The sequence below is a fragment of the Seriola dumerili genome, unplaced genomic scaffold (genome assembly GCF_002260705.1).
Source record: "Seriola dumerili isolate Sdu_G_001 unplaced genomic scaffold, Sdu_1.0 BDQW01000331.1, whole genome shotgun sequence".
Taxonomy (NCBI): Eukaryota; Metazoa; Chordata; class Actinopteri; order Carangiformes; family Carangidae; genus Seriola; species Seriola dumerili.
Genome location: NW_019174586.1, coordinates 10313646 through 10339280, shown reverse-complemented (window position 1 = coordinate 10339280; position 25635 = coordinate 10313646). Strand labels below are relative to the sequence as shown.

At 36.2% G+C, this 25635-nt stretch overlaps 1 protein-coding gene across 5 annotated transcripts; it reads right to left on the bottom strand.

Moving 5' to 3' along the window:
• Positions 1–2223: 2223 nt before the first annotated feature.
• On the bottom strand, positions 2224–25635 carry LOC111232450 (centrosome-associated protein CEP250-like). Of its 5 annotated transcripts, XM_022759975.1 has the most exons (9): positions 25480–25635; positions 23065–23222; positions 12598–12854; positions 11014–11101; positions 9147–9259; positions 8094–8246; positions 7714–7804; positions 7515–7552; positions 2224–2631 (listed from the first exon to the last, which is right to left on the bottom strand). In XM_022759975.1, the coding sequence occupies exons 1-8, from the start codon at positions 25574–25576 to the stop codon at positions 7517–7519; spliced, it is 993 nt and encodes a 330-aa protein (XP_022615696.1). In that variant the 5' UTR covers positions 25577–25635; the 3' UTR covers positions 2224–2631; positions 7515–7516. The 5 variants fall into 5 exon arrangements, with proteins under 5 accessions (XP_022615696.1, XP_022615700.1, XP_022615695.1 ...); XM_022759979.1 differs by lacking the exon at positions 7515–7552 and having other exon boundaries at positions 23065–23275; XM_022759974.1 differs by lacking the exon at positions 7515–7552.

Here is a 25635-nt window from a genome sequence, read left to right as displayed (position 1 = left end):
GTCTCTCGGTCTCCATTTTAACAAGTCTCACTTTTTTTTTTAATGGGTATATCCTGGTGTTAAATATCTGTAATGTGTTTTCCCTGGCTGTGACGACGTTCGGACATAAACATGCTATTCTTGCTCTGCCTATAATTGTTCTATTAATAACACCTATAACGTCTGAGTCTCGTTCTGCATGGAAGGGTGCAACAGTATTTATTGTGTGCAAACGCGACCTGTTTCCAGCTGCCGCACGTTGTTAATCTCTGGCTACACCTCTGCCATTCACAGCCCATTTAGGTCAGACTCCTTTTTTGGCGCTTGGCAGTCAGAGGGCAGACTGCTGCCGCTGCTGCCACCGATGTCCCTCATGGTCAAGGGGCGCTGCCGCAGATCTGGGGGCCACACCTTTCTGACGAGACGTAACGGCGGGTTTCCTGCAGCCTGACACGTCTGACCGAGAACAGCAGCACCTCGCCTCGGTTACCTCTGACCCTGCAACCTCGTTCCCAGACTTTTTACGCAGTCGTCGTGTACTTGCACACATTCTTTTCCGGCGGCGTTCGTGCTCTTTCTAGAGCTCAGGCCGCACAGACTTCCCAGAGTTGGGCCTAGAGCTCAGGCCACAACCCAGATAATACTTTGAAGGAGCAACCCAAATTATTGCTTTATTTCTTCCGTTACTGACCTTTTAGCTCGCCAGGCTAATGCAACATATTGCCCACTCACTAGGTCGTTCTCTATGTGCGTTCTTGCCTGTATTTGTGTTCTCGTTGACTGGCGCGAATGTCAGGAAGTGTTCATGCTCCAACAGTTTTATCAAGGATGTTTTACTTTTGGAGCTGAATTGTTTGAACTAGCGCTCGCCAAAAAAAGAACATACTAATATTGTCTACTGATTCTGGTCCTTGAACTTAATTCCAAGCAAGTGTGTGAAGCCACTAACAATACACACCAGAGCCTGTCCAGTGTTTAACTTTTGATTGCTGAACTACTCACATGTTTCACACCCAACAGAAATAAGTGTTGCTCTAAATGTGTCCTAAATCTCATTATTCTGGATTGGATGTGTTTCCCTTGTTTAAATCTTTTGACAGCGTTGAACACTGGATCTTTATTGTTGAGCTTGTTTGAAGTTATTCACACATTTATGATCCATAAAACTTCTAAATCCTCATCCTCAGTTTTTCATTAAATGCGACCTAGCTGACATGGAGTGTAAATGAACACAGAAAGACTGCGTTTCTGTTTACTGCAAAGTCTTCATCCAGCTTCATCGTACTCTGACCTTAATATCCAGGATTAATTTAGGTGTTCACCCTACTTATCACATGGGGAGAGGTTATAATCAAATGCAGTCTTTTGGTAGATGACTAAGATGCTCAACTAATCCCCAGGCTGGAAACTGTTTACAGGAGTCAGTGGAAAGTATTTGCTTTAAAAGTTTTACTCAAAAAAAAAGAAAGAAGCTGAATTCATTTCATGTATCTCATGCATCCCATAATGATCTAATGCACACCTGACTGGCGTTTGCATCCTGCATACCACATGTTATTAGGCACAGGCTATGAAAACTTTGGTTAATTGTTGGTTAAAGGAGCTGTTTGGTTTGTTTTGTATTAACAGCTGTTTACCAGTCTGTTGCGAGTTCAGCATCAAACTTCATTCGTTTACTCGCCAAGATCAGGTCTCCTTGTTTTGCTGTCACTTCTCTTCTTCTACTGGGGTAGCATGGGTCGTCCCATCAAAGCTCTTGCCAAGACTGAAAAGTATACAGCTGTTAATGCTAACATTGGCTAAGCAGCAATAGCAAAAACTTACAAATAGCTCCTATAAAGTATTGAAAAAAAGGAGCTGCTTTTTGCTGACTGTTGAATACTTAGTGTAACAGAATGCACGCATCAAACATCTGCATTGTCTGTAACCTGTTTTTGCCTTTACACCGTGTCCGTATCATGTGGTTCACATATTCAGAGTCGTCATCATTAGTGTGAGCTAATATTACCTCACGTACTTTTCAGATTATTTGCTGACAAGGAAAAGCCAAGTGATTAGTGAAACATTCTGATCTTCAGAGACAAGATGCAGCAGACTCTCATTGTGGGAGCAACATGTAGAGCTTCATTTTGGTCTTAACAACACGTTTGTTGTTTCCTCTGTGCACCAGCTGCTGGTTCCCCGGCGAGGACTCACTGGCAGAAAAACAAAAAAAGAACATTCTCAGGTGCTTTTGCTCTTGGTAGTGGTGTTTATTACAAGGTCTGAATAATGGACAATTACAGCAAAATGTGAGCAGACTACATTCAGCACATGTGATGTGCATGTGTCACAGTAAAAGGAGGATATAGGAGAACATAGTACAGTGATAGTGAGTGAAGTCATATATCATAACGCAGATTCTTTTCAAGACAGGTGAACAATTATGGGAGACAAAGAGTGAATTTTTGGTTTCACAGGTATGTTTTTCCAGGATTGTTAGGTTTTTTACACAATGACTGGGAAGTTACTCCACATAGCTAACAACACACATAAACATCTAGTCATTATCTTCTGGTTTGCAGAAGGTGGGAAGAGAAAACAAAGATGAGTCCAGGCTCCAGGCTTCTGTCCTCAAGGAGGTTTTTGGTGTCCGTTGATAGGACTCCCTGCCTGAGGACAGAAAAATAAACTGTAAGTGAAGATGACCAAAGACAATAAACATAATGTGTGTGCAAGAAGGGGAACTCAGGGTGAGAAAATGCCTTCAGGAAAAAATGTCCAAGTAAGTATCTAAAGGTCAGAGCATGTTGAGATATCAAGGATAAAATTCAGCTAAATTTGGAGGAGAAGTGTTTGGGGACATCGAGGTCACATATTAAGGTCCTTCAGTTGACGTCACAGTTTCTAACACAAAGAAAACACGCTGTTCTCCGTCCTGCAAAGCCGCGGCGGTCGGTCAGGAGAGGGCTAATTAAAGTGAAGTTAAACAGAATCAAATTAACTACAAAATGAGTCTATTTTGTATTTTCTGCCCTAATTGGCGCTGTCTCAGCTGTGCAATACACACTAATTCAACACTAGTTCTTCCTAATCCTGTGCCCAAAAAACATATTCATGTGTGATTGGCTGCTTAACCAATCAAGACCTCATACACAGTGGAGGCTGTCCCTTACATCTAGCCATAGTATGGTGGCCTTGCAGGACATAATTATCTATTTCTACATTAGTCATTGTTGGCTTGACTGATGCAACTTTATATACGTATACACGCTTGCATATTTCAACCAATGACTGTATGTGAAGATCAACGACGTGACAGCTCCCTAAACGTGAAACCAAAACATCTCATTCGCCCCCTGGTGGCTGCTGGCTGCAGTGTTGGTCATAAACCCCGCCCTCTCCATATTAGCGGTGAGCCAAACTAACAAATCAAAGAACATGTGAAATAAATTTTTCCCAAAGACGGTTTCTGTCATTTTAGTTATTATCAGTCTGACGTATGTTCGTGTTCATTTTTCTGATGAGTTTGGTTTTAATTAGATATTTGATGCTATAAAACAGAGTGTAACATCATGATTGACAGCTGTTAATCCTGGCTATCGGGTCGAGTGGATGTATGAGCAGGAACTCGATACCGTGGCTCCACTACCTGATCACTACTATGCAGACTCTACCTCCAAATTTTGATGGCGGTGCTCATATCCGGGATAATTTTTAAATCAGTCCATACAGTCACTGATTTCAACCCATACTACACATTGAAATCGTCATTGAAAATTCTGCTGAAACTTTTATGTAACCTACAAACATTTAGACTTGCCCACCAGATTCAGCACAGTCTTGATTGAAGTTGCACAAATGTTATTTGAACTGAAGTTCACTGATATACAACTTGAAAGTTTTGAACATCGTTCTATCTCCGTGTCATCTAAGAACATATCTTATGTCTACACACGGAGAATCTGCCATTTATATAAATCATGTCAGAGCTAGTAATGTGTTTTATCATGGCTGTTTCCTTTATGTCTCCGGCAGTCCCTGCTCCTCCAGCTAAATTTCCTCCCTTCTCTCAGCTCAGCAGCGACTGAAAAAAAAAAAGAAAAAGAACTCCCTGCATCATCTGCACTCAATCACAATAATTATCCCAAGAAATGCACTGCAGAGCCCGTGAGAGGTGAGGGGAATGAAGCACAGAGGCTATTGGCAATCACCTCCCTCCAGTCATTATTAGTCATTGCTCTGCTGCTTTGGAAGAGGACCTGGACGGTTTGGGAGGAAGCCATGTGCAGCCGACAGACAGAGAAAAGGCCTGATGTGACTCCAGTGCACAGAAAGTATCAGCAATCTCTGAAGGCTCTGGCAGCACAACAGCTCCACTGGGGACTGGCAGTCATCCGCACACGAGTATTAGCCTTATGTTCTGTCTGTCAGATCTCCTCTTATCCACAGATTTTAAAAACACTGAACTTGTCACTCTGACGATGTGGGAGCTTTTAAAAAATCCCACAGCAGCCAGCAAACACCTTTTGGGTTCTTCACTAAAAAAATACTCCAGGAGGATGAAGCGTTTGAGGTCCTGTCAGGATTTGTGAACACTTCCTAAAGGAGTTTTTTGTGGAGCATTGCGGGGTTCCTGTTTGATTGCAAAATGGCTTTGCAATCAAAAGTTCCTCAAAGCCCTTTAACTTTTTTAAAGCAGACAGACAGAAAAAATAAAACACTGATGAGGCTCCAGTGCCCATGAAGTATCAGTTTTATGAATGTTCTGGCAGCACTACAAGTCCACAGGGGGCTGGCAGTCATCCTCAGATGAATATCTATGTGTTTTGAATTTGAATTTCACCCCTGAGATTTTCACTTGTCTCTGGTCCAAAGAATTTGAAAGACTGTTACTCTAAAAGGTAGAGGATCTTTTCTAAAAGACAAGAAAAGGCTGGTAAGTATGAACCTCAGCTTTAGAATATTAATATATGTATGAAGTTCCACATGGCACATTTTGGGGTCCCTCTATGTTTACCTAAAGACTTTGAGTATTCCTGTAAAGTGCCTGTTTATATAAGATGAGAAGTTCTTTGTGTAGAAAAAAGTATGAGTCTGCACACTGGATTATAGCTCCCAAAAAAGTAAGGCTGGAAAAGATGATGTTTCAACTCGACTGGACAAAGAGAATATACGAGCATATACGAGCTCTTCATATACCCAGGAAATAATTCACATATTCATACATATTCATTCAACATTTTTAGCTTTTCACTATTTCCACAGATAAATACCTTGATTTTCTTTTTTTTTCAGTGTGACACACACGGTCACAATAATATTTACAGGTTTCCATCCAAATGTAGCACAAATTTTAACAGAATTTTAAGAAATTTGGCAAAAGAAAATGCAAATTGATGTTCATTTCCATCCACTGCTGTTATTCAAATATTATGAGTTGGTTTCATCAAGATAAGCAGCTGTTGGTCCTAATTGTACCATCAGCTGCCATTAAAACCACTGCAGAAGAAGTAGATGCAACAAGAGGATGTAATTAAAAGAGCGACAGTCAAACCCCAGATGGTGAAAAACAATGAAGAAAACATGATGGAAATATGGCATTTGTTTTTGTTTCATGTATCAATTTGAGGAATTTAACAGTCTCATTATTGCTCCTCAGAGATTTGATGTTTTCTTCTGCTGCTATTTTCAGTCTCTTCAATTACAATTAGGTCACATGCTCAATGATTTATTCACTAAGTCTGTGTCTATTGCACTGTGTTGCATTTTGTTTTTGTCAATACAACAATTTTTCTGCCTTAGGCAATTTTTTTTTTTTTCAAATTCCCAATGTTTCAAATTTTTTTCAAATTGAAAAATGCACATAAAACAGGTGGACAGTGCTGATATTTAAAAGATAATATTTATGTTCACCAGTGCTTGTGTTTCATGTGTATTAACCATTTGTTAATAAGCACATAGTACAGCTGAGACTGATGGGAGTGTAATTAGTTTTCCTGGTAATTGATCATAAACCAAACAATTGGACAAACTAACTTATTTTGATCTGTCAGGGCATCACTTAAGTCAATGTGAACCATGAATGTCTGTTCAAAAATGTTATGACTAAAAACCATGAATTATGACCCCAATCCATCGGTTTCCCCTGTGCCCTCTTGTGGCCGTTTGATGGTACTGCAATGTCTTCCAGTGGCACAGTTGATCGTCCATGCTCCTCCTCTCTGCATACTCGGCTGAATACTTCATAGATTTGCATGTCCTCGTGATAATACACAGCAGACAGACAAAATAAAAACACTGATGAGACTTCAGTACCCATGCAGGATCAGTTTTGACAACCCTGGCACCAGAACAGGCCCACAGTGGGCTGGCAGCTGTGCCCAGATGAATATTAGCTCTGTGTTTTGGATTTCTAAAATTTCACCCTTGAGAGCTGCAGTTGTCTCTGCTCCAGAGGTTTTAAAACACTGAGTCAATCACTGTAAAGAAAGTTACTCCTTATAAAATCTAATAAGAACTGAAGACAACTGTAGTCAATATGTACCTGTTTCTGATAAGATGATAAAATAGCCCTGTACCAGAGAAACAGCTGCTTTGGTTTCTTGTTCAAATGGCTAAAATTGACCTAAGTTTAAGCTTTCTCAACAAGCAGCATTCAACCAAGGGAAAAACCTAAGTTCATGATCAGTAGCAATTTGTGTGACATTCCCATACTTCTTCAAAAAGTCAGGTGGGAGGAATGAGTGTATAAAGCATCTGAATTTCACCAACAAAGACCGGCCTGTGCGTCCTGTCTTGGACATACTGTGAATGTTCACATTGTAAGAAGCTTTTAAGGGGTTCTTTACAAAAACATTCTGCGGTTACCCATTGATTGCATAAAGCATTGCATTCAAGCAACCTTTAAAAGACAAAAACAATGATGATACTCCAGTACCCATGAAGTTTCAGAGTTTCTGGCTGTATGTCAACTCCCGTAGGGACTGGCAGTCGCGCCCAGATGAATATTAGCTCTGTTTTTTGGATGTCTTCTATTTCAATCCTGAGATCAGTCCTTGTCTCTAGTCCAGAAATGTTTTAATACAGACATGGTCACTCTTAAAATACAGGTTTCTGCAAGGGTCCTGTTAAAGTTCATTCATTCAGGGAGCTGGTGAGCATTTGAACTTTCACGTTAGACATGCAACAGATATTTGATTATGATTTATTATTATTGATGGATAATTAATCAACAACTATTTTGATGATTAATTAATAATTTAAGTAATTTTCCCAGCAAAAGTGACAACCATTTTCTGGTTCTAACTCCTCAAATATGATGAATTAATGCTTTTCTTTGTCACTGAATATACTGGTTATGCACTGTTTTCCCAATAAAACAATCAGTTTGAAAACATCTTCTTGAGCTGTGGGGATGTGTAACATCCTGACATATTATAGATAAAACAATCAACAAAACAACAGGCAGATTATTGGAAAATGAAAAATATCTTAACTTCAAATCTTCTTTACTTTTAACAGTCTGCATCAGACAGAGAACGCCCAAGACGTACCTCTAATTTCTGGAAGACCTGCCAGCACGACAACTCCTCTGGGGATTGGTAAACATAACAAGATGAATATTAAACCTTCCTAATGAATCTCTAATATTTCACCCCTGAGGTTTGCACGTGTTTCTGAACCCCAAGATTTGAACAGACTGAACTGCTGCACTCTGAAATGTAAAGACATTTTGAGAAGTAAAGGTAATACCTGGTTAAAGAGCTCCTCATACAACGTGTCTGATTTCTCCACCTCACACTCCAAGTCAGCCACTGCATCTGCATCCCACGATGTTATACTGCTGCAAAAGACAGGCAGGTTAAACATGTAAACGCTGTGTAGATTCATGTTGTACTGGAAAGTGTGTAGGAAGTGGAACAAGCAAGGTAATGGGACATGTAGAGGAATGTTTTCTTCTTTATTTCATGTGATAAGTGTACTGCACAGGTACAGTATGTTGCAGGATTGTAGTATAAATAAAGACGGAATTTACAAAAAAATGTAAACAGATTTGGGGCTATTGTCTGGGCGTGACACCTGTTGTTAGGATTCAGACAATAGCTGTTTCCTGTCTGTTCATTATTTCTTACCTGTCACAGTGCTCAGTGTCCTGTAGAGGGCAGAGGAGGCTCTGTGTGGGATTGTCATCATGGGAGCTCGTCTTCAGTTTCTCAGCTTTCTTTTCCAGCCTGCTGACCTGCTGCAGCAGAGCTTCTCTCTCCTTCAACAGACAGTCTTTGAATCTACAGAAATAGGTTTTAACAGCGCCATGGATTTACATCCCTATAATTTCTGATTATGCAGCAGGTTAAACTCAGATGGTCTTAATGCACCATGTACAAAAGATAGTGAGAGCTCAGATATGGACGATTAGCAGCTGAGATACTAATATTTATCCACGGAGGTGAACCCAATTCATGGCTCATAACAACATGGAACAACAGTTCACAATTCATTTCAGCTGAAAGTCTGATTAGAGCTAGCGTCTTGGTTTTAGGACTTAAGGCATCCGTGTGCTTGAAATGAAATGCTTATAATAATCATCAAACAGCATCTGAAACCCCGTCACCCCACTTCATCTTGGCTGGATTCAACAATGAAGTAACTTTTGACTGTCCAAAGGTCCTGTTTGTGTGCTTCACTGCATCTCGCACCTCTCTATAATGGCAGTCTTGTAATGTGGCCATTTGGAACAGCTATAAACACTTTCAGATGAAGTTGAACACTACTTACAAACTAATTTGGTAGTTACAGATTCCTTAAAAGATTGGTTTCTAATAGTATTTGTGTTTAACTAACTCTATCTGAGCTGAGCATGTCTACGTCATCAGGGACTGTGTGGTTGTGGTTTAATCAGCTTTGATTGACAGCGGCTACATAAGCAAACAACTCAACGGCTGTCATCAGACTCTGATTGTTATTTTTTATACTTGTAAAGTTTAATTGGTGCACGGAAATACCCGTCAGCACCATTTTCCAACTCCGTTCCACACATTTCAAGCCAGTGAGAAAAGATCAGAGACAAATTTATAGTGTGTTCATGCAGGATACCATCTTCTACAGTAAGAGGCTGATTGAGAAAGAGGCGTTTAATGTCCTTTGATCAGGTAATGTGCTTCCTTGTTCTGGGAGAAAACACCCACCTCTTCACACAACATATCCAGTAGCGCTGCTGCTGACACAGCCACTCAAACTGTTCTGCTGTCTCCTGTAGTTTCCTCAGACTTCCCTCATTCTCCTGTTGCAGTTCTCTCACCTTTAAAAAAAAAACAAAAACAACAGAACATAATTTTATTACGTCTAAATCCAGGATGTGATTGAAACAACAACAAGAAAGCAGGAAGTAATGAGGGTATTTGTGGTGTGGATGTCTGTCTGGGCTTAAATATAGATCAGAAAAACGACTCACTGCTGTCATCTGGAAAGATGAGCAAACGCAGTGGAGTCAGACTTAATCTTTGACTCCCATGACTTTCACAATAATTTACAGGCTTGATCCACCGCAAATAAATGTTCTCATTAAGTTTGTCTCTGACATTGCAGTCTGTTGTTTTGTTCTCCTGGACTTATGCAGATCTCACAGGAAAGATAATTGTAGACCTGGACTGTTTGCTGTGTGATGGACTGGTTAAAGCAGAGGCCAGTGAGGGAGTGAGTCTTTGAGGCCAAGTGTAAATAAAAAAGAAACTCCTGACAGTGTGGAAGAATGTTTCACTAATGCCCAGACCGCACACACACTAATGCAAACCTAATGCCAGCAAAATCTGAATTAGTGTGCTCTCTCTGGGGTGGTGGTAGTTTTTAAAATTTGGCTGCGTTACATAAATTTGAACCTTGAGGTTTTATGTTTCGTAAAATTAATTATTCAAAGTCCAGCGGTGGGGCTGTAATTCACTGTTTTTAACTGGCACACTGCCGCATTGACCAAAATTAGCCTGAGACAGCATGAGCGGCGTTAATCCATCACTTCAGATTGCAGGAGCTGGCAGCCGGCTGATGCTGCGCTGCATTATTTCTGAAGGAGTTTTGGCTGCAAGCTTGACAAAGAGAAATACTCAGGATTCATTGTAAAACCATTAAAACTCCATTACTTATCTATTTATGTAACATTCACTCAGAGAAGAGCAAAGGCTGCTGAATAAAGTGTCCGGTCCTGACACCTGCTGGACTAAAGTGGGATTGCAGCCACAAGTAACAGATGGCTTTGAAGCATCATGTCACAAACTCAGCTCACAATGTCAAATCAATGACCACAGAATCTCTTAATGTTTACATTTCACATCACACTGAACATGGACATTGAAATTTTACAGCAACTCTGGCATGCTTTTATTTTGTAGGTCCTCTATCATTTGGTAAAAAGGAATCTACTGTGTGTTTTTATTTATTAGGTCACATTAAACACTGAAAGATTCTGCTACAGAATTAAGATTTATAGTATATTTGTCTGTCATCAGCCAATATTACACAAGTACAGAAAAAAAATTATCTATAGATCCTCTGTCTAAAGAAATCTACCATGTGTCTTTATTCATTTATTCATACTGATAACACACTTGTGTCGTGTTCTGATGGATAATAAAGTTTTATCTTTTTTTAAACTCTTTTATGAGACTTTCTTTCTACTGTCTAGTGGGAACCTTATCAAAATGTTCATAGTTACAAGTTTTTATCTACTGCATTTTTAAATATACTACTCAGTGATACACTATACACTATACACTATACATGATACACTATACTAATGTATATTGATATTAAATACAAGTGCAGCCAGTGCTGTGCATCTTGATTGGCTAAGCAGAGTTGTTGGTGCATCACAACAAGGGTGATTTCAACTAACCCACAGTTGGGTCCTGCTGCAGCCTCTCTAAAGGCCTGAGACTTACCTGTCTGAAAGCTGAAACACAAAGAGAACCTCTCAAGTTTCTTAATACTTCAGAGAGGCCTCAGGTTGTCTTGGTACCCACATAAAAAAAACTGAGGCAGAGCTGAGTCTATTTCCCTCACCTCCTTCTGATGAGCTCTGCTTGAATCCTTCAGATCCTCTGTCAGAGTTTTGTTGAGGTCTCGAAGCTCCTCCACCTCCACTGTCTTACTGTTGAGGACAGATACACAAAGATAAGCTTAACATATAGATGGAGTTGTCAGCACCAGGTTTACAAGCTGCTATACACACAAAAACTAATTAAAATTTACCTTTGATTTACTTTTTGGCACACTGTTTTCCACATGAACGCCTTACAATAACACAAAAACAAAACAAAAAAAGTCTACTTCTCTACCATTTCATTTTTCACTAGTAAAAAACAGTCAATGGTAAAAATAAATTAGAAAAAAAATTCATTTAAGGTCTTATAAGTCTGTAATAAATGCCTGTTTGGTGCCTGGATTGCTCTTAACCAAAGTACTTTTTCTCATTCTTATTGTTTTTACAGGTGTTTCTTCATCTGATGTATCTATGAATCTGGATTTCTGTTTTCAGCCCTCACAGACGAGTGAGTGAGATTTATTTTCACAGTTGCATTAATGTATTTTATGTTGGCCTCAATAATAATTTTCTTTCATCTTCTCCTCCTGTTCGGCTGCTGTTTCCCTGAATCATAATGTGATAACATATTCTGACACTATGCCAACTCTCTGGACTCTCCGCAGGGATTTAAAGTCAGCAGATCGGACAACTTAAAAATCACACGTTCAAACTGTTTTTGTTCAGTCTTGAGACAACAGTTTGAGCTGAGGGTGAGAGCTTCACTTGGCTCCGGTTTGCTGCAGATGGTAATCAGACTTTTTTATTCATTTGAATGTTTCTCTTCTACGTCTGCGGCCTTATCTTTAACATTACTGTTTTGTTTTTATATTTGCTTCAGTTTTAACAGCTGGGTGAAACATGGAGGAATGTGTTTAAATCGACTCAGAAACAGTTCAACGCGGCTAAGAACAACATGGAGAGTGACAGGTTTCCACAGTCGTTTTCTTCAGGTATTTCCTCCATAGCTTCTTGTCTGCTGAGGTGCAGTTATTACTATTAATGTACACTAAACTGTGAATCTGATTTGACCACACAAGGAGGTTAAAACATCCAGTTTTTCCCTTTTATTGTCGCTTAATGTGGTTTAAATCATATTTTCATTTATTTAATTTCTTTCTATTCAGGAACCTGTGATAAAGATCTTGTGCATTATTGTCAAACTCCTCAGGGTTAGAGATGTACGGGCTGATTAGTTGTGGCATGCAGTCATGTATACTGTATTCCTAATGTTTATCAGGGCGTGCTCTGCAGGGTACACCTAGGTTTGATTGTATAAGTTACACAATGAACAAAAAATGAATGTCTAGAAAAAAAACATTCTGCTCCCTCTTGGTAGTTTTCCTGTTCTCCTGTTTGTTAGTGCAAAGTGTCATTGATTTGTTGAATGCTAACAGCAAAACAGAAGAGTAGTATATAGAGCTGCAGCATGTGGCTAATTCATTTAGAATTTTGTGTCAAATTAAAGTGATGATTAATTCAGTTTGAGTTTTTTATCCTCGACTGTCTCTGGCTAAATTTCCTGTGCTTTGTTAGGAATGAGATGACAGCTTCTGTGGGCCCACCTGCGCAGCTTCTCCTGGAGTCTCTCCGCCAGTTCAGCCCTGCACTGGGTTTCAGCATGCAGCTCCGCCTGGAGGCTCTTTGCTACCTCAGCTCTGTGCTGTGCCTCAGCGTGCAGCTCCTCCACCAGGCCCTCCAGCTTCACCTCGGAACTCTGCAGAAACAGCAGCTCTGAGCCAACCTGCTGCAGCAGCTCCTCGTCCCGGGAGCTTTCCTCCACCAGCAGGACCACACGCTGCTGCAGCGAGTCCACCAGGTCCTGCAGGAGAGACACATGGACTTACTGATGATACACAGTTCCTCTTATACACACATGCACGGCATTAAGTGTAAACATTTAGGTAATCTGTGCAAATGTACATGCATATTTACACATAAACATTCCTTTTTTATGATTGTGTTTTTATTACTCTGTCTCCACTGTTTCCACCATCTATTTTATAGCATACACCATAGACCTTTTCAGATCTCCCTGGAGACGTCATTATTATCTGCACAATTGATACCAAACACACCTGCAGTATACATGCAGGTCAAAGAGTTTGTGGCAAGTTCAAACCTGAAACTATATCAAATCTATGTGAACAGAGTGGGTGAGTAACACACTCCAAATGTCAAACAAATACCATTGAAGTTTTCTAGAACAGCTGAGAAAATCCTCTTTAAGTCCCATAATCAAAATGTTCCCAATCCAGAAAGAAAGAAGCCAAAATACAGCAACATTTTTCTCTTGTATTTCTTTTGTCCCATGAAGTACTGGATCCAGGCCTCTAAAAAGCATCGAAATCAAACAGTGTGAGAAAGCAAAACTAATCGCTCTTTAGTTAAACTGCTCACACCTACTGTATGCAGCCTGTGTCGAGCAGCCAAAAACCCAAAGAGGTTGGTAACTGCTGCCAAAACTCTCTGCATTTACCGTATGTTCACACCGGCACTTACTGGTAGCCCTATTCAAAGTGTAATTACTGTAATTGCAGCATAGGTGGCCTGTTGGTATGGTCATGGCTCTGTTCGTTCAAATTATGGGGCTGTAATGAGGTTAAACACTACAAGGTTAAATGACACAAATTTAAAAAAAAATCACTCTGAATAGTTCAGGAAATTTATATCATGCAGCGATTGACGTTTTCCCTGAGACATGCCACTGAAAAATGTGAAAAATACTGGAAGAAATGAAAATGTTATATGTCTATATTGTGTATTTGTAAAGTTAGATGGGCTTTGTTTTCTTACCTTTGTGCTGAGATGCACCCCCCCTTGACTATACTACCAAAGTCATGGATCACGAGGACCCACAATGCTTTTAAAGGACACAAAAAGAAATAAAGGACTCCAAAGTACATGCATCTTGTTAATGCAATGTAATATAGCACCGCTCCATTTTTTTATTGTACCTTTTTTATTTTTAATTACTATATATATTGTCTTATATGAATGTCAAGCACTTTGCCTAACCTATGATGACCCTGTCTGTTTCGCTTTTTTCTGTGTTTTTTCTGTGTTTTTTCTGTGTTTTGTTTTGGTCTGTTTTGCTGTTATAAAAAAAAAACCCAATAAGTTTAAAAAGAAAAAATCACTCTGTTGATGTTTCCTAACAAGTGTAATTGCTACAACAATGTTTGAGGTTGAAATAAAATTACATTTTGTTGAAAATCCAAGGGTGTAGGGTTTTATATGGACTATGACTTTTTATGCCTTACTATACAAGTAATTGTATTATTTTTTGGGGCTTTTTGTGCCTTTATTGATAGCACAGTGGAGAGAGACAGGAAATGGGTGGGCAGGGAGAGGGGGAATGACGTGCAGTAAAGGGCCGTCCGACGCAGGATTTGAACCAGGACTGACTGCAGTGAGGGCTGTACCCTCTACATATGGGTCACCTGCTCAACCAACTGCGCCACTCAACAGCCCTGTTTTATCACATTTTTATGCTTTACTATACTATGACATTTTTTGACGTTTTTATACGTTAATATACTATGATGTTTCATACCTAAAAATATTATGATGTTTTTAAGCCTCAATATAAAATGATTTTTTTCTGTTCTTACTATACGATAACTTTTTTATGGGTTCCCATACTCTAAATTTGTGAAGGAGAAGCGTGGTAGTACAATGGTTCCAACTGTCGCCTCAGACTTGGGAGGTTCTGGGTTTGAACCCTACCCTGGGTTATTTCTGTCTCCAATTTAGTGTCTTACTATACTATGACAATTTTTGACGTTTTTATACGTTACTATACTATGATGGTTTATGCCTAACAATATTTCCACGTTTTTATGCCTTAATATAAAATGAGTTTATTCTGGTCTTGCTATACTATGACGTTTTTATGGATTCCCATACTCTAAACTTGTGTTGGAGCAGCATGGTAGTACAATGGTTTGAACTGTCGCTTCAGACATGGAAAGCTGTGGGTTCGAACCCTACCCTGGACTGCTTCTGTGTCTAAATTTCATGCCTTACTATAATTTGACATTTTTATGCCTTACTATACTATGACGTTTTTTGACACTTTTACGCCTTCCTATAATATGACACTTTATCACATTTTTATGCCTTACTAAGCTATGACGTTTTTGGCATTTTTATGCCTTCCTATAATATGACATTCATTGACATTTTTATTCCTTATTACACTATGATGTTTTATCACATTTTAATTCCTTACTATACTATGATGTTTTATGCCTAACAATATTATGCGTTTTAATGCCTTCATATGAAAAGAGTTTTTTTCTGGTCTTACTATACTATGACATTTTTATGCTCTGAACTGGTGATGGAGCAGCATGGTAGTGCAATGGTTTGCGCTGTCACCTCAGACTTGGAAGGTTGTGGGTTCAAACCCTACTTCTGCGACCAAATATCATGCCTTACTATACTGTGACAGTTTTAAGCTTTATATTTTTAGACATTTTTATGCCTTACTATGCTATGACATTTAAGGCCTTACTATACTATGACGTTTTTTGACAAATTTATGGCTTACTATGCTATGACATTTAATGCCTTACTATACTATGACGTTTTTTGCCTTACTATACTATGACGTTTTGTGACTTACTGTACTATAACGTTTTTTGTAATTTTTATGCCTTACTATTATATGACATTTTTTCACAATTTTATGCCTTACTATACTGTGACATTTTATCCCTTACTATACTATGACGTTTTTTGACATTTTTATGCATTACTATACTGTTACATTTAATGCTTTACTATACTATAATGTTTTTTGACATTTTTATGCCTTTTTATACAATGACGTTTTTTGACAATTTCATGCCTTACTATACTATGACATTTTTTGACAATTTTACGCATTACTATACTATGACATTTAATGCCTTACTGTACTATGACGTTTTTTTGACAAATTCATGGCTTACTATAATATGACGTTTCTTGACAAATTTATGCCTTACTATACTGTGACATTTTATGCCTTAGTATACTATGACGTTTTTTGTCAGTTTTATGCCTTAGTATACTATAACGTTTTTTGACAAATTCATGGCTTACTATACTATGACGTTTCTTGACAAATTTATGCCTTACTATACTGTGACATTTTATGCCTTAGTATACTATGACGTTTTTTGTCAGTTTTATGCCTTAGTATACTATAACGTTTTTTGACAAATTCATGGCTTACTATACTATGACGTTTCTTGACAAATTTATGCCTTACTATACTGTGACATTTTATGCCTTAGTATACTATGACGTTTTTTGTCAGTTTTATGCCTTAGTATACTATAACGTTTTTTGACAAATTCATGGCTTACTATACTATGACGTTTCTTGACAAATTTATGCCTTACTATACTGTGACATTTTATGCCTTAGTATACTATGACGTTTTTTGTCAGTTTTATGCCTTAGTATACTATAACGTTTTTTGACAAATTCATGGCTTACTATACTATGACGTTTCTTGACAAATTTATGCCTTACTATACTGTGACATTTTATGCCTTAGTATACTATGACGTTTTTTGTCAGTTTTATGCCTTAGTATACTATAACGTTTTTTGACAAATTCATGGCTTACTATACTATGACGTTTCTTGACAAATTTATGCCTTACTATACTGTGACATTTTATGCCTTAGTATACTATGACGTTTTTTGTCAGTTTTATGCCTTAGTATACTATAACGTTTTTTGACAAATTCATGGCTTACTATACTATGACGTTTCTTGACAAATTTATGCCTTACTATACTGTGACATTTTATGCCTTAGTATACTATGACGTTTTTTGTCAGTTTTATGCCTTAGTATACTATAACGTTTTTTGACAAATTCATGGCTTACTATACTATGACGTTTCTTGACAAATTTATGCCTTACTATACTGTGACATTTTATGCCTTAGTATACTATGACGTTTTTTGTCAGTTTTATGCCTTAGTATACTATAACGTTTTTTGACAAATTCATGGCTTACTATACTATGACGTTTCTTGACAAATTTATGCCTTACTATACTGTGACATTTTATGCCTTAGTATACTATGACGTTTTTTGTCAGTTTTATGCCTTAGTATACTATAACGTTTTTTGACAAATTCATGGCTTACTATACTATGACGTTTCTTGACAAATTTATGCCTTACTATACTGTGACATTTTATGCCTTAGTATACTATGACGTTTTTTGTCAGTTTTATGCCTTAGTATACTATAACGTTTTTTGACAAATTCATGGCTTACTATACTATGACGTTTCTTGACAAATTTATGCCTTACTATACTGTGACATTTTATGCCTTAGTATACTATGACGTTTTTTGTCAGTTTTATGCCTTAGTATACTATAACGTTTTTTGACAAATTCATGGCTTACTATACTATGACGTTTCTTGACAAATTTATGCCTTACTATACTGTGACATTTTATGCCTTAGTATACTATGACGTTTTTTGTCAGTTTTATGCCTTAGTATACTATAACGTTTTTTGACAAATTCATGGCTTACTATACTATGACGTTTCTTGACAAATTTATGCCTTACTATACTGTGACATTTTATGCCTTAGTATACTATGACGTTTTTTGTCAGTTTTATGCCTTAGTATACTATAACGTTTTTTGACAAATTCATGGCTTACTATACTATGACGTTTCTTGACAAATTTATGCCTTACTATACTGTGACATTTTATGCCTTAGTATACTATGACGTTTTTTGTCAGTTTTATGCCTTAGTATACTATAACGTTTTTTGACAAATTCATGGCTTACTATACTATGACGTTTCTTGACAAATTTATGCCTTACTATACTGTGACATTTTATGCCTTAGTATACTATGACGTTTTTTGTCAGTTTTATGCCTTAGTATACTATAACGTTTTTTGACAAATTCATGGCTTACTATACTATGACGTTTCTTGACAAATTTATGCCTTACTATACTGTGACATTTTATGCCTTAGTATACTATGACGTTTTTTGTCAGTTTTATGCCTTAGTATACTATAACGTTTTTTGACAAATTCATGGCTTACTATACTATGACGTTTCTTGACAAATTTATGCCTTACTATACTGTGACATTTTATGCCTTAGTATACTATGACGTTTTTTGTCAGTTTTATGCCTTAGTATACTATAACGTTTTTTGACAAATTCATGGCTTACTATACTATGACGTTTCTTGACAAATTTATGCCTTACTATACTGTGACATTTTATGCCTTAGTATACTATGACGTTTTTTGTCAGTTTTATGCCTTAGTATACTATAACGTTTTTTGACAAATTCATGGCTTACTATACTATGACGTTTCTTGACAAATTTATGCCTTACTATACTGTGACATTTTATGCCTTAGTATACTATGACGTTTTTTGTCAGTTTTATGCCTTAGTATACTATAACGTTTTTTGACAAATTCATGGCTTACTATACTATGACGTTTCTTGACAAATTTATGCCTTACTATACTGTGACATTTTATGCCTTAGTATACTATGACGTTTTTTGTCAGTTTTATGCCTTAGTATACTATAACGTTTTTTGACAAATTCATGGCTTACTATACTATGACGTTTCTTGACAAATTTATGCCTTACTATACTGTGACATTTTATGCCTTAGTATACTATGACGTTTGTTGACATTTTTATGCCTTAGTATACTATGATGTTTTGTGACTAATTTATGGCTTACTATACTATGACGTTTAATGCCTTACTATACTATGACGTTTTTTTGACAAATTCATGGCTTACTATACTATGACGTTTCTTGACAAATTTATGCCTTTCTATACTATGACATTTAATGGCTTACTATACTATGACGTTTTTTGACATTTTTATGCCTTAGTATACTATGACGTTTTTTGACAGTTTTATGCCTTAGTATACTATGACGTTTTTTGACAAATTCATGGCTTACTATACTATGACATTTTTTCACAAATTTATGCCTTACTATACTGTGACATTTTATCCCTTAATATACTCTGACGTTTTTTGACATTTTTATGCCTTATTATACAAATTACGTTTTTTCACAATTTTATGCCTTACTATACTATGACGTTTTTTGACAATTTTATGCCTTAGTGTTCTATGACGTTTTGTGCCTTACTATACTATGACGTTTGTCGACAATTTTATGCCTTAGTATACTATGACATTTTTTGACATTTTTATGCCTTAGTATACTATGACGATTTTTGACAATTTTATGGCTTAGTATGCTATGACGTTTTTTGACAGTTTTATGCCTTAGTATACTATGACGTTTTTTGACAATTTTATGCCTTACTATACTATGACGTTTTTTGACAATTTTATGCCTTACTATACTATGACGTTTTTTGACAATTTTATGCCTTACTATACTATGACGTTTTTTGACAATTTTATGCCTTACTATACTATGACGTTTTTTGACAATTTTATGCCTTACTATACTATGACGTTTTTTGACAATTTTATGCCTTACTATACTATGACGTTTTTTGACAATTTTATGCCTTACTATACTATGACGTTTTTTGACAATTTTATGCCTTACTATACTATGACGTTTTTTGACAATTTTATGCCTTACTATACTATGACGTTTTTTGACAATTTTATGCCTTACTATACTATGACATTTTTTGACATTTTTATGCCTTAGTGTTCTATGACGTTTTTTGACAATTTTATGCCTTACTATACTATAACGTTTTTTGTCATTTTTATGCCATACTATACTATGACATTTTTTCACAATTTTATGCCTTACTATACTGTGACATTTTATGCCTTAGTATACTATGACGTTTTTTGACATTTTTATGCATTACTATACTATGAAATTAAATGCTTTACTATACTATAATGCTTTTTGACATTTAATGCCTTATTATACAATGACGTTTTTTGACAATTTTATGCCTTACTATACTATGACAATTTTTGACATTTTTATGCGTAACTATACTATGACGTTATTTGACAAATTTATGCCTTACTATACTATGACGTTTTTTGACATTTTTATGCCTTAGTATACTATGATGTTTTTTGACAAATTTATGGCTTACTATACTATGACGTTTTGTGACAAATTTATGGCTTACTATACTTTGAGGTTTTTTGACATTTTTATGCCTTACTATACTATGACGTTATTTGACTAATTTATGCCTTACTATACTGTGACATTTAATGGCTTACTATACTATGACGTTTTTTGACATTTTTATGCCTTAGTATACTATGACGTTTTTTTGACAAATTCATGGCTTACTATACTATGACGTTTCTTGACAAATTTATGGCTTACTATACTATGACTTGTTTGACATTTTTATGCCTTACTATACTATGACATTTAATGCCTTAGTATACTATGACATTTTTTGACATTTTTATGCCTTACTATACTATGACATTTAATGCCATAGTATACTATGACGTTTTTTGACAATTTTATGCCTTAGCATACTACGACGTTTTTTGACAAATTTATGGCTTACTATACTATGACGTTTTGTGACAAATTTATGGCTTACTATACTATGACGTTTTTTGACATTTTTATGCCTTACTATACTATGACATTTTTTGACATTTTTATGCCTTACTATACTATGACATTTAATGCCTTAGTATACTATGACATTTTTTGACATTTTTATGCCTTAGTATACTATGACGTTTTTTGACAATTTTATGCCTTAGCATACTACGACGTTTTTTGACAAATTTATGGCTTACTATACTATGACGTTTTGTGACAAATTTATGGCTTACTATACTATGACGTTTTTTGACATTTTTATGCCTTACTATACTATGACATTTTTTGACATTTTTATGCCTTACTATACTATGACATTTAATGCCTTACTATACTATGACGTTTTTTTGACAAATTCATGGCTTACTATACTATGATGTTTTTGACACTTTTTATGCCTTACTATACTATGATGTTATTTGACAAATTTATGCCTTACTATACTATGACATTTAATGGCTTACTATACTGTGACGTTTTTTTGACAAATTCATGGCTTACTATACTATGACGTTTTTTTGACAAATTCATGGCTTACTATACTATGATGTTATTTGACAAATTTATGCCTCACTATACTATGACATTTAATGTCTTATTATACAATGACATTTTTTGACAATTTTATGCCTTACTATACTATGATATTTTTTGACAATTTTACGCGTTACTATACTATGACATTTAATGCCTTACTATACTATGATGTTTTTTTGACAAATTCATGGCTTACTATAATATGACGTTTCTTGACAAATTTATGCCTTACTATACCATGACATTTAATGCCTTACTATACTATGACGTTTTTTGACAGTTTTATGCCTTAGTATACTATGACGTTTTTTGACATTTTTATGCCTTATTATACAAATTACGTTTTTTCACAATTTTATGCCTTACTATACTATGACGTTTTTTGACATTTTTATGCCTTAGTATACTATGACGTTTTTTGACAATTTTATGCCCTAGTATACTATGACGTTTGTTGACATTTTTATGCCTTAGTATACTATGATGTTTTGTGACAAATTTATGGCTTACTATACTATGACGTTTTTTGACATTTTTATGCCTTACTCTACTATGACATTATTTGACAAATTTATGCCTTACTATACTATGACGTTTTTTGACATTTTTATGCCTTACTCTACTATGACATTATTTGACAAATTTATGCCTTACTATACTATGACGTTTTTTGACATTTTTATGCCTTACTATACTATGACATTTTTTGACATTTTTATGCCTTACTATACTATGACATTTAATGCCTTACTATACTATGACGTTTTTTGACATTTTTATGCCTTAGTATACTATGACGTTTTTTGACAATTTTATGCCTTAGTATACTATGACATTTTTTGACATTTTAATTCCTTACTTTACAATGACATTTTTTTACATTTTTATGTCTTAGTATACTATGACGTTTTTTGACAAATTTATGGCTTACTATACTATGACGTTTTGTGCCTTACTATACTATAACATTCTTTGACATTTTTATGTTTTACTATACTATGACATTTCACCACATTTTCATACCTTACTATACTATGACATTTTTTGACATTTTTATGACTTACTATACTATGACATTTTTTGACATTTTTATGACTTTCTATACTATGACATTTCATCACATTTTCATACCTTACTATACTATGATGTTTTTTTTAACATTTTTATGCCTTACTTATACTATGACATTTTTGACATTTTTTTTCCCCTTACTATACTATGACATTTTTATACCATACTCTATTACCACGTTTTTTGACTTTTTTTTTTGCCTTACTATACTATGACATTTTTTGACATTTTAACGTCTTACTATAATATCACATTTTTTGACATTTTCATGCCTTAGTATACTATGGTATTTTATCACATTTTTATACCATTCTATACTATGACGTTTTTTGACATTTTCATGCCTTACTATAATATGAAATTTTTTTTGACATTTTTATGCCTTACTATACTATGACATTTTTTGACATTTTTGTACCTTATGATGTTTTATGCCTTTCCATATCATGACGTTTTTACGCGTTAATATAAAATTGATTTTTTTTTGGTCCTACTATACTACGACGTTTTTATGGATAACCATACTATAAACCAAACTACTAAACGGTAATACAATGGTTGGAACTGTCCCCTCAGACTTGGAAGGTTGTGTGTTCTAATCCTCCCCTTAGGTATATTTCTGTTCAGATTTCATGTCTTACTATACTATGACGTTTTTTTGACGTTTTTATGCCTTACTATACCATGACTTTTTATGCCTTTCCATAATATTATGTTTTTTTTCCTTACTATACTATGTTGTCCAATAACTCAACCACTGAGATTCTTTCTTTTCTTTCCCTCTCTGCCCACGGAGCAGCTCCTCTTCCGACAGGTCACCTGTTGCTGGTGGATCCTGCCGAAGAGCTGGTCCTGCTTCATCCTCAGCTCCATGTTCACCTGCTCCTGGTGGAGGAGTCGAGCGCTCGCAGCATCCAGGTCGTTCTGCAGCTTCCTCTCCCTCTCTCTGGCCATCAAGAACTCCCTGTCAAGCACTGCTGCAGCCACACAAGACATCACACCAAAGTCAGGTCAGGCAGCTAAACCACAGCTGTGAGTGAACAGAAGATCCAGGCCATTTGGACATGTTAATGTAAAGCAAGATTTTTACTGTTTACAGCTTTTTTTCCCATCCTTTTGAACATAAACGTCAAAAGACCAGAGCTTGACCTTATGGAACCAAGTGTGCAGACCTTTCCTTTCTCCTCTCTCCAAATTTACAATCCACGGTATAAAGTAACCTTTATTTACTGCTGAAACTAAGCTATTACCACAGTATCACTCCTTTAACTACTACAGGCTACCAGAAAGCTAAAATTAAAGTGTGGTTCAGTAGGTGGGCAGTGCTAGTTACTTGCCAGAGTAAAGAGGGAGAGGGATTTTGTTATAATAGAAATCTAACAGCTGACACAGGAAAACAGGATTGGGACTTTGAAAACATTTTGTATTTCATTGAGTCTGTAAATATAGGTTTATATACCATCTGGAAAACTAGCCTCTCATTTCTGTTAGACCTCTTCCCTGCAGGTATCATTCATCATCCATGTCAAGCACATACAGTAGATTGACTCTTTCAGTATCATTTCAACTCCCACTGTTCATTAACAGAGGTCGACAAAGGTCACAGATTTCTAATTTGTTCCAACCCTCTCATTATATCACTAAATACAATGTTATCCTGCAAAGGTGTTCATTAAAAAGACATTTATGATAAATACAGGTTTAATTTGCAGCTCTTCAAAGAGCCCTGATGACTAACAACAGTTGTATCATGACTGTTGCATTCAGCTGATGAGATGAGTCTGTGTGGTTGTTACAAATTGCCATCATCAAATTAAATCCACTGCAGCCATTACAACTTATGTTTGAATAATAAATTACAAAAGGCTCACTTATCCTGAGGATGTATGGAATCATGGTTTGGCTAAAAGTCAATGTGAATGGAGTCTTTTAAACATAGTAACACATTTGAGGTTATATTTGTTAAAACATGTTTCAGAGGTACATATCACTGAACTATCACACTGGATTTACAGGGAAGAATTAATTATAAAAAGTAATTAAAGGGTTGATTCAGCCGACATATTCTGCAAACTACCGTACATATAACACAATGGGAAGTCCAGAAAAAGAAAAAAACACTGATCACTTTGGACAAACTAATACAAGTTTCTTTTTTTTAAAGCCAAAGCTGAAATATTTATGAAACAGATCAGTCTCCAGGGGAAACATCTGTCATAGATATTTTATCTGATGCTGAGGGAAGAAGAATCAACCTCAGACTTGATCATTTCTTAAGATTAAATAAAGGAAATAATTGTGACTGTACTTCTGTCCCGGACGTCATGTTACAGTTGTCATCACAAAAATAAAAACAACAACATTTGCTAAGGTCATTGTCACCGTGGTGTACTGTAGTTTTTATGGGATTATTCTGTGTTACTTGGTTTTACTGTCTATGAGGCACATTTTCACTTTGAAGTAATGACCTTTGAACCAGGTAAACTGTTTACTCCTGAGCATGTGCACAAACACTTTAATGTTACTACTGAAGCACAAAGCCTCAACCTCTTCAGGCAGTTATGGTATTTTCTGCAAGCGGATCATTTTATGTCACAAAACTAGTTTTAAACATTAAACTAACAAAGTCAAAAATCTAGTAAATATACTTTTATATACGACAGTACTATGCGTGTTAAATTACACAGTAGATTACATTAAACTTGTACTGCATTTTACAAAAGCTGGAGGTTTTCTAACCCTGTCACTTTTGATAATCATCTTTATGAGAGTGTAACTGGGTCTGGGATTTTCCTAATTAAACATTAAATTAAGTTAATTATTGGTGCCTCAAGTGCAATAAATAAAATAGTGAATTAGAGGAGGCATGCACTCAGTTGGTAATTTATTAGGGATACATGTCTAAAACTAATGTAGTGTAATCCAACAGTTCTACAGTAAATCCTCCCTTCATGTTCACATTTTGTTAAAGGTGTTGATTTACCTTTACGATAATTATGGAGGATGTAGTTTGTGGTGCCAGTGAATTGTGTTAATACACATCACAAATCAACAGCACCACAAACTACATCCCATGTATTAGTTTTAGTCAGGTGTTCCTAATAAACTCACACTTGAGTGTAGACAGCATGAACAGTGGCAGTTGAAGCAGTACACTGCAGCACTTGCTCTTCCCTAAATTGTAAATGTGTAACTTTATTCTCAGTGGTTAAAGTCTTGACCTTTATCACTTACCTTTGTCATGAGCCATGCGGGTGCACTTGGCCGTCAGATACTGGATCTGACTGTAGTCCTCGTCCCGGTGCGCTCGGAAAAACCGCCTCATGCTCATCTCTTCCTTAGCTGCTCTCTCCTTTCTAAAACTTCTTCCCCCTTCCCTTGATCCTTAGC

Coding starts and splice junctions, on each gene's coding strand:
- LOC111232450 (XM_022759974.1), bottom strand. CDS start 25,576: ATGAGCATGAGGCGGTTTTTCCGAGCGCACCGGGACGAGGACTACAGT. Junction 23,223..25,479: donor CCGCATGGCTCATGACAAAG/GTAAGTGATAAA, acceptor GTGTGGCTGCAG/CAGTGCTTGACAGGGAGTTC. Junction 12,855..23,064: donor GCAGGATCCACCAGCAACAG/GTGACCTGTCGG, acceptor TCTCTCCTGCAG/GACCTGGTGGACTCGCTGCA.